This window comes from Aethalodelphis obliquidens, unplaced genomic scaffold (genome assembly GCF_003676395.1).
Source record: "Aethalodelphis obliquidens isolate GAN/ISIS:26980383/991018 unplaced genomic scaffold, ASM367639v1 scaffold55, whole genome shotgun sequence".
Lineage (NCBI taxonomy): Eukaryota > Metazoa > Chordata > Mammalia > Artiodactyla > Delphinidae > Aethalodelphis > Aethalodelphis obliquidens.
The window spans coordinates 4,232,841-4,246,477 of record NW_020837999.1 but is presented as its reverse complement, the minus strand read 5'-3'; the positions used below and the strand labels follow the sequence as shown (position 1 = coordinate 4,246,477).

General features: G+C 43.4%; 1 protein-coding gene across 3 annotated transcripts in view; it reads right to left on the bottom strand.

Annotated features, from left to right (window-relative positions):
* The window catches only part of ASTN1 (astrotactin 1), a 332,481-nt gene that overhangs the window by 100,321 nt on the left and 218,523 nt on the right, over nucleotides 1-13,637 (bottom strand). For all 3 annotated transcript variants that reach the window (XM_027086238.1, XM_027086239.1, XM_027086237.1), the window contains exon 9: nucleotides 5,416-5,490. In XM_027086238.1, coding sequence (XP_026942039.1) covers nucleotides 5,416-5,490 — 75 coding nt within the window. The remainder of the gene's footprint in view (nucleotides 1-5,415; nucleotides 5,491-13,637) is intronic.

The following is a 13,637-nucleotide window of genomic DNA, read 5'->3' as shown; positions in this document are numbered from 1 at the left end:
ACACACACACACACACACACACACACACACACACACACACACACACACCTGGCAGGTGATTGCCCCAAGGTGCCTGGAACCTGGGACTTAAGGATGGAACCTGGGACTTAAGGAAGAATGTGGTTTGAAGGCAACAACATTTAAGTGAGTTTTGTAATGGGCGTTGTTAAGACAGGAAGACTCTAACAGGCAGGCTGGGGTGGGCACACCACTAATGTTACACATAATACACTGTTTCAGAGAGGACATATGCAATATTGAAGGGTACCAGGGAGAAGGCGGTTTATTTGGACATAGACAGGAGTTTTTGTTTTCTATTTCAGTTTTAAAATGACAAGTTTTGCATTGATGCAGAGCAACAGATCTGTGACCTGTAGCTTATAATTTCTGTAGCAGATTTTAGAAGACGGTTGGCAATTCTAGCATATTTCTTTTGGGAGGGAGATCCATGTCCATCCATCTCAGTTTTCCCTTCCTCCTCTGCATGCAGTAATCTTTTGAAAGGAAATGCAAACCACATCTTTCTCCAGCTGACACTGTTTAAGGGCACCCAGACCCACAGAACACAGTCCACATCTCCGGAGATGTCACACTTCAGCTTCTTCTTTCACCAAGCCCTGCTTCAAACTCTGTGTTCCTATAATGCAATCTGACCGTAACTCCAAAAGTCGTCCTCATTTTCTCGCCTCTTTGCCTTTGCTCTTAAAAGTCCTTTCTTCTGAATTTTCTTTCCTCTCTCCTTTGCCGCACTCCCACTCATCTTAAGACTCAGTTAAGGTCGCATCTCTTCCTGAAAGCCCTCCAGGGCCTTCATGCTCTTAGGCTGAGTAAGGGACTCTCTTCTGCATACGTGCACACGGTGCCTTGTCACCCCTGAGATGTTGATCTGCACTCATCTTTTCATGTGTCCATCACCATTCATAAGAATGTGCTCTCTTGGGAGGCAGAGGATGGTTCTTTGTCATCTTGCATCCCCACTGCCAAACATAATTTCTGGCACAGGAATGTCACTCCGTAAACATTTACTGACTGCTTGACAAGAAGATTTAGCTATGCTCTTTAGTTCGAACAGGCTGCTAGGGGAGATAATCCCAACTTTCCAATTTAAAGGTAGAAATAGTGGTGAAAATTATTCTTCATTTAAAACAGGACATGGGTTAACCTCTGGGTTTGAACACATTTGATGTTTGAGATGGATCTGGGTTTGATAGGATAAAGAACTTCCTCAGAGCACAGAGACTTCTGAAACATGACACTCTACCAAGTTAACAAGAAAACCTTCACCCTCTGGGAGGGTCAAGGGGAAACATTGTAGGGGAAGCAAAGGCAGGTGTGGGTAGAGACTAACCTTCATTGAGAACTTTCTAAAGGCAGGTGCTCTTCGAGTTGCCTCATTTATCCTCACAACAGCCCTCTGAGGTTAGTCATTTGGTTCCATTTTACCAAGCCATCAACCAACATTTTAAGAAGGTTTGCAGCCTCCCCAAGGTCGCCTCTCCATAAGTGGGAAGGAGGGGGGTGGGTCTGATTCTCAGAGTGTTGCTCAGAGCCGCTTTCCAGCCCATGTTGGCTCATGCGTATGAAATTCTAAAGTTTTCTTTTATCTGCAAAATCTACTGAGTGACTCCAAAAACTAAATATAGAACAAACTGTCAGAGGAAGGCTGCGTCCTAAAATCTCATCTATCCCTCATCCATGCAGATTTGGCAGGAACAACTTCAAAAAGCCACCGAAGACAAGTTGGGTGAATATCTGAAATGCTTTCCCAGGTTGGGCCTCCTCGCGTGACAGCTGGTGGTGACCACTGCAGTTAATGGCTCAGCTGTGGGCTGAGTCCTGCACATGGCCCTTTTGAACTAGAGCTGGAAATTTCTGTCCAGAAGCAAGCGCTTGCCAGAAAGCACTGGACAGAAAAAGCCTGTGCTCTCATCGTGGCTTGGCATGAAATAGAATGTGGGAAAACTGATAAATGGCTCTTAGCCTGGCATCTCCACCCTCTCCTAGGGCAAGCCATGCCAGAATGAGGTATTATTCCAAAGGATGCAGGTACCCATTAGGAGGAAGGTATCTGAGAGAAAAATTTGGTCTGTACTCACCCCTGCCACGAGAGGGCCTAGTGGCATGGAGTGATCCTAGCTACCACAGAAAGAACATCCTCAGTATCAGGCTGCGTTGGGTGAGGAGACTCATTCTGGAGATTCAGGGTTCCCTTGGACCCTTTGAGTCTAGCTTGGGCCCTTCCCAGGTTCTTTGGGATTACAGATTACCAAGGTTAGATTAGGTATCAAGGTTTTCTCCTAATCTGGCTAGGAAATACCTGACATGATCATCTACAGTTATTTATTGAAGACCAATTATGTTTAAAATGGTATGTTAGATATTAAATATTTAAAACCATATAGGGTGGGCTTCCCTGGTGGTGCAGTGGTTGAGAGTCCGCCTGCTGATGCAGGGGACACGGGATCATGCCCTGGTCCGGGAGGATCCCACATGCCGTGGAGCGGCTGGGCCTGGGAGCCATGGCCGCTGAGCCTGCGCTCCGCAGGGGGAGAGGCCACAACAGTGAGAGGCCCACGTACCGCAAAAAAAAAAAAAAAACCATATAGGGTATTTCCCCGCCCTTCAGGAAGACAACCATTTCATTGGAGAAGAAAATAGGCAAATTAAAAATCAACATGAAATAAATAATTGACAAATAAATATTAAAGCTAGTATATATACAAATTTGGAAGGAGGAAGTCATTGTGGATTGATGCAATGGATTGGAGAAGCTTCAGGCCAGTGTTTCCCAATCCTGGGTACAGATTAGAATTACTGTGGTGTTTTAAAAAACACTCATGCCCTGGTCCCACCTCCCAGAACTTTTGAATTAATTGGTTTATTCTGGGTAAGATCATTGGTAATTTTTTTTTTTTTTTTTTTTGCCACACCAGATGGCATGTGGGATCCTAGCTCCCCGACCAGGGATTGAACTCGTGGCCCCTGCCTTGGAAGCCCAGAGTCTTATCCACTCACTGGAGATTCTCATGGAGGGCCATGGTTGGAGAACAATTCTTAGATGAGACTGTAAATTCCTTGACGTCAGGGACTATCTTGGTCACATTTGTTTGGTCATATCTACATCATCTTGAACAGTACCTTGCAATAGTAGGTGCTCAATAGATGTTGAGTTTAGCTGAAACTGGGTCTAGACCATGGCAATGGGTAGTGTTTATAGTAGAAGAATATGCATAGAGGAGGGAGTCTGAGCAGATGTGCAGAGTGGGAAATATGCAAGTTGTCAGGGGCAGTGGATCAGTTAGAAGGTAGATTTGACTATGAATGGAAGGTTCTATAGGAGAAGAGCAGCTCATTAAGAGGGAGTTGTACATTGACATTCAATTGTGGAAAGATTTGAATGTCAGAATTTAAATTTTATTCCACAGTCCAGGGAAATATGCAGTGGCTTGGAATTTATCAAGACTCTAAATCATAAGTGAACAGAGTAGCAAGTAAATAGTCATTTAGCTCCTTTAAGAAATTGCAGTCACTGACCAGGTCATAGAATTTTGCAGACTGGCCATTGGCAGTTGGTTGACTCAGATCACAGGAGGTTCTCATTAAAATTCTTAGTACCTGAAATAAGGAGGTCATGATCTGGTGTTTTCATCTGAGAGACTAGTTACTGTTATGTTAGGGATCAAAATGTTTAAACACTTATTGATTAACCCACTGGCTTCTGAGACAGGTGACTGCATGGGTCAAACCACACATGTGATCCCCTCTGTAGTGACTGGGTATCACATCTAGTTGCTACTTAACAAACCTGAAAAGAACAAATGATGCTTGTGGGGATGGAAACACATTTTTTGAGCTGGTTCTACTCTAAAAGCAATTTCATTAAGGGCTTGGTTTTTCAAAGTGTTAGTTTCAGACCTTTAGGGGAGAGGGAACTTATCCATGTTAATAGAACTCCACCAGGCTCTCCATCTGCCTTATCTTTATCACCCTTCATAAGTTCCAACAGACCAGCAGCAGGAAAAAGGGAGAAAAAAGTTTGCCAAATAATACATCATTGTTGGAAAGTTTAAATGCCCGAGTCATAGTCTAAGGAATACAGCTACACCTCTTGCAGCACAAATCCTCAAAAGCAGCCTGTGGCCAATGTCATTAACATGACCCAGCCCATCCCTGGAGAGACATCGGGAGAGAAGAGGGCAAGGGAGGGCTCTGTGAGGAAGTGGCTCTGTGAATCGGCGCTCTAGCTAGGAGCGTGCCTTAGGAGAGCACGGCAGTGGCAGAGCCCAGTGCATCCAAGGCAGCAGGGAGGAGAAGGAGAAGCTGAGGCAGAGAAGCCAGCTCCAGGAGGCAAATGCAGGAGCAAAATGAACACCAAGGCCAGGACTGGCTGACAGAGAGGGTCTGGGGAAGGGGTGTGGAAAGACGGCAGTGAACAGGCGAGACTCCTCACAGTGTACGAGTGCAGTGAACAAAAGGAAGCAAGTTTTCCATTCGCTCACCATTCCTCCAGTATGGCTACGCAGTCGCTTAATGCCTCCTTTGACATCAAACACTCGGGAAGGACTATTTACTTCCTCTCCCAGAGGGCTTGCTCGTGAAGGGAGAGGTATTCGTGTCCATGCCTCCTGCACAAGCACAATCTCTGGCACTTAGAGGGTACTCAGTTGATGCACGTTAAGTGAAAAATAGATTGACAGACTGAAGAAACGGATGATAAGATCTTAGCTTGGAAATAAACTTGTGTTCCAGCTAAGGTCTGGCGTGAATTAAACTTTATGAAAATCTCCTAGTTCATGGCTGGCACCCAAATTCTTCCTCTGCTTGCTGACTTTTCTAATATGTACCATTCCCAGGTGTGAGGGTAGAAATTTGGGAGGGACTAGAAACATCCAATTGGTTTAGAAGGGTGGTAGATTAAAGAAAATGATAATGAGGTATAGCTGAGAAAGGAGGGAGGCAGGGATGGGAGGGATTAATTTTGAACAACTTAAGTCTTTATGAGAAAGGTGCAAATTAGATGCAAAATGAAGAGGCAAAAACTAACATTAGTTGCTTGTTCTGTGCCAGGGGCTTTCCCTGCATTATCTCATATACTCCTCACAACAATACAGCAAGGCATGTAATGAAGCTCTGTTTAACAAATGTGGAAACTGGGGGCTCCAAGAGGTTAAGTAAATGACTGGGGGTCACAGAGCAGGCAAGGAAGGAAGCCAGGACCCCAACAGAATCTGTCCGGCCTCAACATCCTCCATGATGTCACTGGATGAAGGAGGGCAAACGCTGCTGTTACTAGGAGGGCAGAATGACTAAAAGTGTTCCACATTTTATAAATTACCACTAGGAAAGAAAGGTCAGTGGGAAGTGGGACATGGGGCTTGCAGAGATATATAAGCAAGTCCCTAGACAACAACTTACCTGAATATTTTATCAGAAGGTTGTTCTCCCAAAACCAGGTCAAAGCCTCGCTGAAATATTGTATAAGGCCAAGGCCTGAAAGGAGAAATGGCATGCAATTAAAGTCAACCAACAAACACTCCCTGAATGTCTACTCTGTGCCAGTTACCATCCCAGGTTCTGGAGACCCAAAGACAAAGAGGACACAGTCCCTCAAGAATCTCACTAAAGTGAGCTTACAAGACCTGGAATGCTGGAACCCAACCAAGAACAGGATCAATGCAAAAATCACTGACCCACTAGGAAAAGTGGAATTTAATAGACATGACAGCTGGAACTCTGTACAGAGTAAAATTATAATAATGTCCGTAAGATGTTATGGAGAAACCCAAACGAACTTTTTGGCCAACCCAATAGATTTAACAGACACTTAGCTTTGCTTCACTGAAGAAAGAGAAGCAGTATGATTTCTTGGAAAGATGAAGCCTCTGGAATCAGACAGTTCTGAGTTCCAACTCTGTTCTGCTGTTGAGCCAACTGTCTACCTTTGGGCAGATTATTTGCCTTGTTGAGTCTAATTTCATCACTTGTAAAAATAGATTTGCTAATAGCTGCTTCACAGACCACTGTGAAGATGAAGCAAACCTTTTAGGCGAACGTCACAGTTCATGTGGGGTCCTCAACATGCCCCCTTTCCCTCAAAGTGACATGAAGGTTCTGGGTCTTTGACAGCTTCCAGATGGTTTCAATCATTATAATGTCACTCATTCAATCAGAAACAACTGAAATGGTATTTTTGAATAAGACTTAAATACGGGTCTCTCTAGTGAGCATCTGGACGTCACATGTACTTGAAAGTAACAAATCTATTCCTTTTCAATAGTATATATCTCTTCACTAACCCAGATGGCCAACCTCAAAATTATTTACTCCTTCAAGCAAGACATATAAAGCCCGGCCTTGTGCAGGTACTAGATATTGTGCACATGGGGTGAACTGGGCCCTTGCTCTCATGGAACATACAGTCTCCAGTATAACCCAATCACACCAACCCAATAACCTAATTACTGAGGATTTTACTGTAGACATGCCTTTGGTTTTCAAGGACTACAAAAAGTCAGGAGAATAAATTGACATAATTATTTGGGACTAAATCTAATACTAGGAATTGACCCAGTGGTTGTCAATGAGGGTGGTGTCACCAATAGAGAGTATTTGGGGAAATTTAGGGCAGCTGCCCTTGAATGACACAATGATTGCAGGACATTACTGGCACTTAGAAGGCAGGTCTGGAAGGCAAGAATACAGCAGTGCTCAGAATAGCCCTGCACAACAAAAAAATTCCCCCGTGTCCCGCAAACTTCTGAATGTCTTGCTGCACATTTATGTAGAAAAAACCTGCTTATAATTATCTGAGCCTAGATGCTAACTCCATTTACACACAAGCAACAAAGCAGCTTGTACTGTTTTAATACAAGATGAATTGTCTAGGTGCATAACTACCATGTAAATTAAGAGAAGATTATACACTATTATTTAGGAATTTTACCAAGATTTGTTCATAAGTTTGGAAAATCACATCATTGTCTACAATGCTGCTCATGGTCTTTGAATCACCAATACAGCATGTCTGTTTCAGTCTAATTGCTCTTACATATATCGTGTATTGCATATTACTTTACATATTATATTTTGGTGAATCTACATTAGACGCAAATGTCTGTCAACTTTATTATCTCTTCCATTGTAATATTGCAGAAAATTTATACATTAAGATAGTTATATCATTATAAACTATATCTTAGCATTTCTCTTAATTACTATTAAGATATATATATATTTACTTGTGTGTATTTAGATTTTGTTATATATGAATTTCATTTAAGGATTATAAAAAAGGTTAAGTTTATTTGTCATAAAATAGGGTGTTGGGTCTGATAGGGTTGAGAACCACCAACTTAACCCAACCAGCTAACCAATTAACTACTTGAACGAGTTGGTAGTTCCAAGGGGAGGCCATTGGGACTCCTTAAGGGAGTGGCTGGGATGAATACATTTCTTTTCTATGCTCACTATTTATAAACACTTTATTCCTGGAATTCAATTTAGAAATACCCTGAGGCAACTAGCATTGGCTCCAAACAGTACCCAAACACTGTACTATGAATCACCCCTACATCAAATAAATAGCCCGTGTGTTTTTCATGTTTGTTCTGTTCTGGGGTTTGAATCTGATTTTTTTTTGCTGAACAGTGAGTGGTGGCTTGTGAGCAGCTAAAAAATATGTACTAATTCAAGAAAAAGACTAAAAATCAGGAGAAAAAAATATCTTGTCTGATCCTAGACACCTAGAGAGGGCAATAAAAAAAGAAAAGGGAGCTGCAACTTAATCTCTCTTTTGGGCAAAATGACATTTTATTTACTATCAGTTTAATAATTTTAAATAACACACGTTTTGCCTTCAAGTCATCTCTAGTACTCAAAATGGGTGCAATGTGTAATTAGAGGTAATTCTTGGTGTGGTTCCTCGGTTGTTTGAAAATATATCTTGAGGAACCAAATTTTAGGACAAGCGTTGATTACAATGTGAACAATTAACTGCATAGAATAACATAAATAAACCTGTATTCAGGCCATAGGTAGTGAATCGATAAGCCCAGAAACATTGATTAAGCAAGCACACGTTGACGTGTTGCTAGGTAGTCACGTCAAAGAGACTCCCTGCTCTCGAGAGGCCCGAGTGTTAAGAAAGGCAGCTCAGATGTGTGGTCTGGACTCTGCCCTGATCACTGACAGGCAGCAGGACCCAGTGGGTAGGACATGGGTTCTGGAGCCAGCCTGACTATTCGAATTCCAGCTTAGCTAGCAATTGCTGTGGGACCTTGGGCAAGTCCCTTGATCATTCTGTGTCCCCATTTCCTCATCTGTGAAATGAGGCTGAGGGTAATAATTTTATCTACCTGGCAAGGTTGTTATAAGAAGGAACTAGTTACTATGGTTAGAGTGTTCAGAACAGTGCCTGACATTCAGTAAGTGCCATGTAAGCATTTGTTAAATAAGTTAAATGTACTACTTGCCTGAACCCAATATAAATACTATCAAAAGGAGATTCCCAAATTTCTAATGAGGAAGAGGTGTCTTCCCCTAAGGTGCAAACACAATGCAACACCAGGCTTTAACTCCCATCGTAAATGTATCTGTGGCAGCTGGAGAGGAGCTAACAATGAGTGCGGGAAGACTCGCACCTCCCACCGGGGCCCACTTCACAGGACAGGGGCGCTGCAGGACTGACATGAAATGCAGAGAGAGGGGAAGAGCACATTGTGAAATGGCGAGGGAAGGTGGAGAGTCTTCGAACTGCTTCAGCAAAGGAGGAAAAAAGAATCGACTTATTTCCTTCCCACCAGTCAGGGATGATGTGTCAGGGAGATGGGGATTCTTATTTGATTTATTTAGCAAATATTTATGGAGGGCCTATTGTGTGTGAACTGTGATACTAGGCAACAGGAGCCGGGATAAAGAGATTCTTGCTGTCGAAGGAATCTACGGTCTTTCTGAAGAAACATACATATGCCAGACAAATAGCAGAGGATGAGTAAAAGGGAGGAGGAATGGTCTTGTTGGAGATAAGCTAAGTGGTCGTGGCAGCGGCAGATCACTCACCCTGGGCACCGGGAGGGCCGGGTGTTGGCGGCGCGTGGCAGCGTAGCAGAGGGGAGCTTGATGCAGGTGAGTGGAGAGGCCACAGGGGGCCACCTAGGAAAAGGCAGGGGCAAAGTGATGAAGAGCTGGACCTGAAAGTGCTGAAAATACTTGGAGCTGAGACCAACTGAAAGAGGAAGACGCCTCTGCATTAGGGCTTTCTGGGTGTGAGTCCAACTAAAAAAATTGAACTGGCCTCACCAAAAAGAGGCCCATTATTGAGGATATAGACCTATATCCAGGCTCAGATGGAAGCTGCCTTGGGGATGCCTGGCAACAGGGTCTAGATGCCCTTATAATTGTCCCTCTCCTCTCTTGGCTCTATGTCTCACTCTACAGGACCATTTTTTGAAAATGTCTTATGCACATGGTGGAGACTTGGCCTCCCACAGGCTCCAGCCGATGTCTTTACAGGCTCAGACCACAGAGAGACACTACCCCTCCTCATTAGGAAAAACTAATCTGTGGAAGAACTGCTTGATCTATCTTAGATCAGATGAGGAACCTGGACCAGTCTCTGGGACCAGGGAAGTAGAGGCATCTAAGTAGCTGGAACTCCCACTTGGTTTTCAGGACTAGAGTGGGGAGGAGGGTGAATGTCAAACGAAACAATCATTTCCACCTCAGCTTCCATCTGCTTGTGGTGGCAAGAGCGTGGCCTCCATCGGGAGGGGGTGGCATCACCGAGCAGACTGTGCCAATGTTAGTTTTGTGGAAAGACCACCCATCGAGGAGCCCAAGGAGGATAGTGTCAGGCCACATGCTGGGCAGGAGACTGCACACCGCAGTTGGAAGGAAACGTCAGTCTTTTGACTCCAACTTAGGTAACGTGGTCTTGAATATTCTCTGTCCTGCTCGGGCAACCCAGTCACATGTTGGTTTAGGAAAATTAGCAGCACCGGAAGTCAGAATAGAGCTTGTTTGTTTGTTAATACCTTCAGTCTGACAAATCAACACCCTGAAGATCTTCCTCCTGTGTGGGCAGCAGATGGCCTAGATTCAGGGGCCTCACGGGCCAGCACCGGAACCATCTGGGATCCATTGCCTCGAGCAGGGACATAATCTGTGCCACAGAGGAGCCCCCGTGTAACGGAAACACAGCAGCCAGCAGGACACACCTGCAAGTTGTGTATGCTCAGAGCTATTAGTAATCTCTTATTTGCCTTTTCTTTTCTGCCCGTCTCACACAATACCCTCAGTTTATGCAGAGTCTTCCTTAAGCACCGGCAATTTCTAAGCTTTCAGTTTCTCTCCTCAATTCTCGCTCCTCTTTCTCAAGACACATCAGCGGTCACAGTGTTGTTTCCTTTAGTTGTTGGGTTAGGCCAGAAGTTGGTTGTGGCCTTGACTTGAATTGATTTGACTGGTTGCTTGGGCATTCCTTCCACTGTGTAACCTAGACCCAATTGAGTGAGTGGACTCCTGCACAGCCAGCCTGATGGAATGATCCCTTCACACCGGCGCTCCCAGGGCAGAAAGGCACCACTTCTGCTCTGGACGAGAGTATTTTAAAATCTGCTTTTTGATTAAATGCTAGTCCCAGCTTTCCACCTAACAGTGGCACTTGGAAAGGGAACTCGGAAGTTTCTGGTCAGCATTGTCTGGTGATGGGCTTCCTTGTGGGGGACGTAAGACTTATCACCTGGGAGTGAGTTGAGAAGGAAGAGATACAGATGATAGACAGATGACAGATAGATAGATAGATGATAGACAGATAGACAGATAGATATAAAATAGGTGGGGGGATAGAGAGTGTGAGAGAGAATACATGTACCTATGTATGTATGTGAAGACACAGTTCAGTGTAGGGAGAGAATGTTTCAGCTGGAGGCAATGATGAAAAAGGCATTTCATGATGGGCTTTCGAAAACTAGGAGCTTCTTCTGAACTCATATATTCTTCCACCCATCGCTAAAGAGATCATTTTACAAATGAAAATAATTTGTCCATAGTTAAATGAAAGCACATCCTTTTAAGCTTGCTTCTGGCCACATTAGGCTAAGTTTCTGGTGGAAGCATGGTTCCCAAGTTCCCCCCCAGCTAGTCACAATACTTTGGGGTCCAGGTACAGGATGCCATATCCATGTGCAATGTGAGAGCTTTTGAGCAAATGTTCTTTTCTTAACTAGGTAAATGCATTTGCAAGGAGAGGGCGGTGACACAAAGAGAGAATAGAGTCTCATTTTTAAAAAGCTTCTGAAAAAAGGTAGTTTGAGAGATATACAGGAGAAAAGATAAAAGGAAAACTGGTAAAAATGACTTTTCCAGCTATGCAGTTGGCTGAAACACTCCACACCTCAATTTACCCTAATGATAAAATGAGGAGATTATTATGTGCTACTGTCTTCACAATCAGCACCAGTTCTGGGAGGAATAAGTCCTGGAATGGCTGATTCCTAGATTGTCTGGTAAACCTGTGGCTTTCTCAGAAGTTAAATGATAAGAATAATGATGTCCACAGTTTCCACAGGACACTTTAGGGCCCGAAGGCCTTGGCAGACGTTGTTTCTTTACCTGGATTTTTTCCCTCTCATTTACTTATTTAATTTATACTGTTCGTTAATTCTGGACTAAAAATTACTTCCCAAAATAGACCTTCCCCTCCAGACTGGGTTACGTTCCCTTGTTATATAATGCACCCTGCACTTTCCTTTATAGAATCTATAACTAATATGCTGTATATTTAGTTAATATATTCCCTTCATCATATATAAAGGACTCTGTCATCATCTTTGCCATATCCTCGCTGTCCAGCATAGAACCATCACATGGCAGGTACTCAGGAAAGAACTAGACCACACTGCAAATGAGGTTGAGGGTTGGACAGATCTGGATTTGAGTCCTGGGTGAGGCAGTCCATTGCCTGGTAAGTCCCTCAATTTCTTTCAGTGTCTTCATCTATAAAATGTGGTTAAAATAGTACCTAGAGTTAAGCAAGCAGGTATATACTTTACACAGTGCCTGCCACACAGAACAAACTCAGCAAATATTAGTATTGTCCATTATAATTAACATTCCCATTTGGTAAATAGAAATGCATTTCTAACTTCACATTTTAAAACTAAATCGTGATGACAGGCTGTATTTTACAAACGTGTGTTATCTTTAAGCGTGTAAATCTCATGTAAAGAAAAGTTAAATATTGGTGTGATTTTATTCATTATTTACTGTCTATTAATAGGTAAACAAATTCATTTAGAAGTTTTTATGCAGAAAAGTAACATATTTGTCAGTAACTAGCAAAGCAGCCAGAATGTGACTATGGAGCCAGACTCAGTAGGTTTAAAACCTGGCTCTGCCACTTACTAACCCCATGTCCTTGGTTAAGGTCATTAATTCCTGCCATCAGACCATCCTATCCATTTCCTCCTTTTGCTCCAGTCAAGCCAACACCACCCCGCCCCCATCTACCCTCCACTGTTCAGAGCCTGGCTCACTTCATAATTTTTGGTGACTTCAGTAGCCACTAAGATGATCCTTTCAATTCTCAAACCACTCATTTCCTTGACTTTTCTCCTCAGATGATCCTGTCCCCACCCTCACTCCCATGCTCATAGACTAGATTACCAATATCTGCAACCCTTCCTTGGTCACAGTTTCAAGAATCCCAATATCTGACCGTCACCTCCTACCCTCCCAGTTCATTCCTCCTAAAGCCACAGAATATTTTCTATCCACCTGAGCCTTAAAATCCATTCATCCAACCACCGTTTCATCGACCCTCACCCACCTCACGCACCCGCTTCCCTCTTCACTCAAATTAAATTCTGTGATCCATTATTGTAATCACCCTTTCATGTAACCTCAACTCTCTTGCCCTTCATTGCTTCATTGTACTCGTCTGAAACACTCTGACACTGGTTAAACTCGATGACCCCGTGGCTCCATTTCTGTGTTTGCACACATGAATGCCACTGGCAACCACACCGATTGGTCTCCCTTTAAATCCGACACCACTGACCTCAAGTGGGCTCTGCATACTGCCTACCGGTCAGACTACATTTTCCTCGTCTGTTGTCTTTCCCACTCTCAAGATCATTATCTCATAGCTTCTTCTTTCTCCTCACACCTCCAACACCTCCTCCCCCATCCTTGCCCTCAGCTAATGATCTGCTTCCTACGTAATTGAGAAAACAGAGGCAGTCAGATTAAATGCTGTCCTCACAACATCCATCCTCCTACCTGCTCCTGTGCCCACTACTTGGCCCTCCTTCCAGTAATTAGGCCGGAACAGTTTGTGCTCCTGTCTGGAATACGTCCATTCTAACTCACACTTTGACAACTACAGGCAATGGGATATAAGGAGAGGAGCACTAGATGGAAGTTACAAGTTCAAATCCCCTTCTGCTATTATGACCTCAAGCAAGTAAGACTGCCCGAGAGCCTCTGTTTCTCCATATGCAGAATGGGAATCATGAGCTACAGCATACTCCACACAAACTTTACACTGTTGAACAAAGTGTGTATAAATAAATTTTAGATACTTCATAATCTTTGATTTTTCTTTTTTTTTTTGTTTTTTTTTTTTTTTTGGATATCTT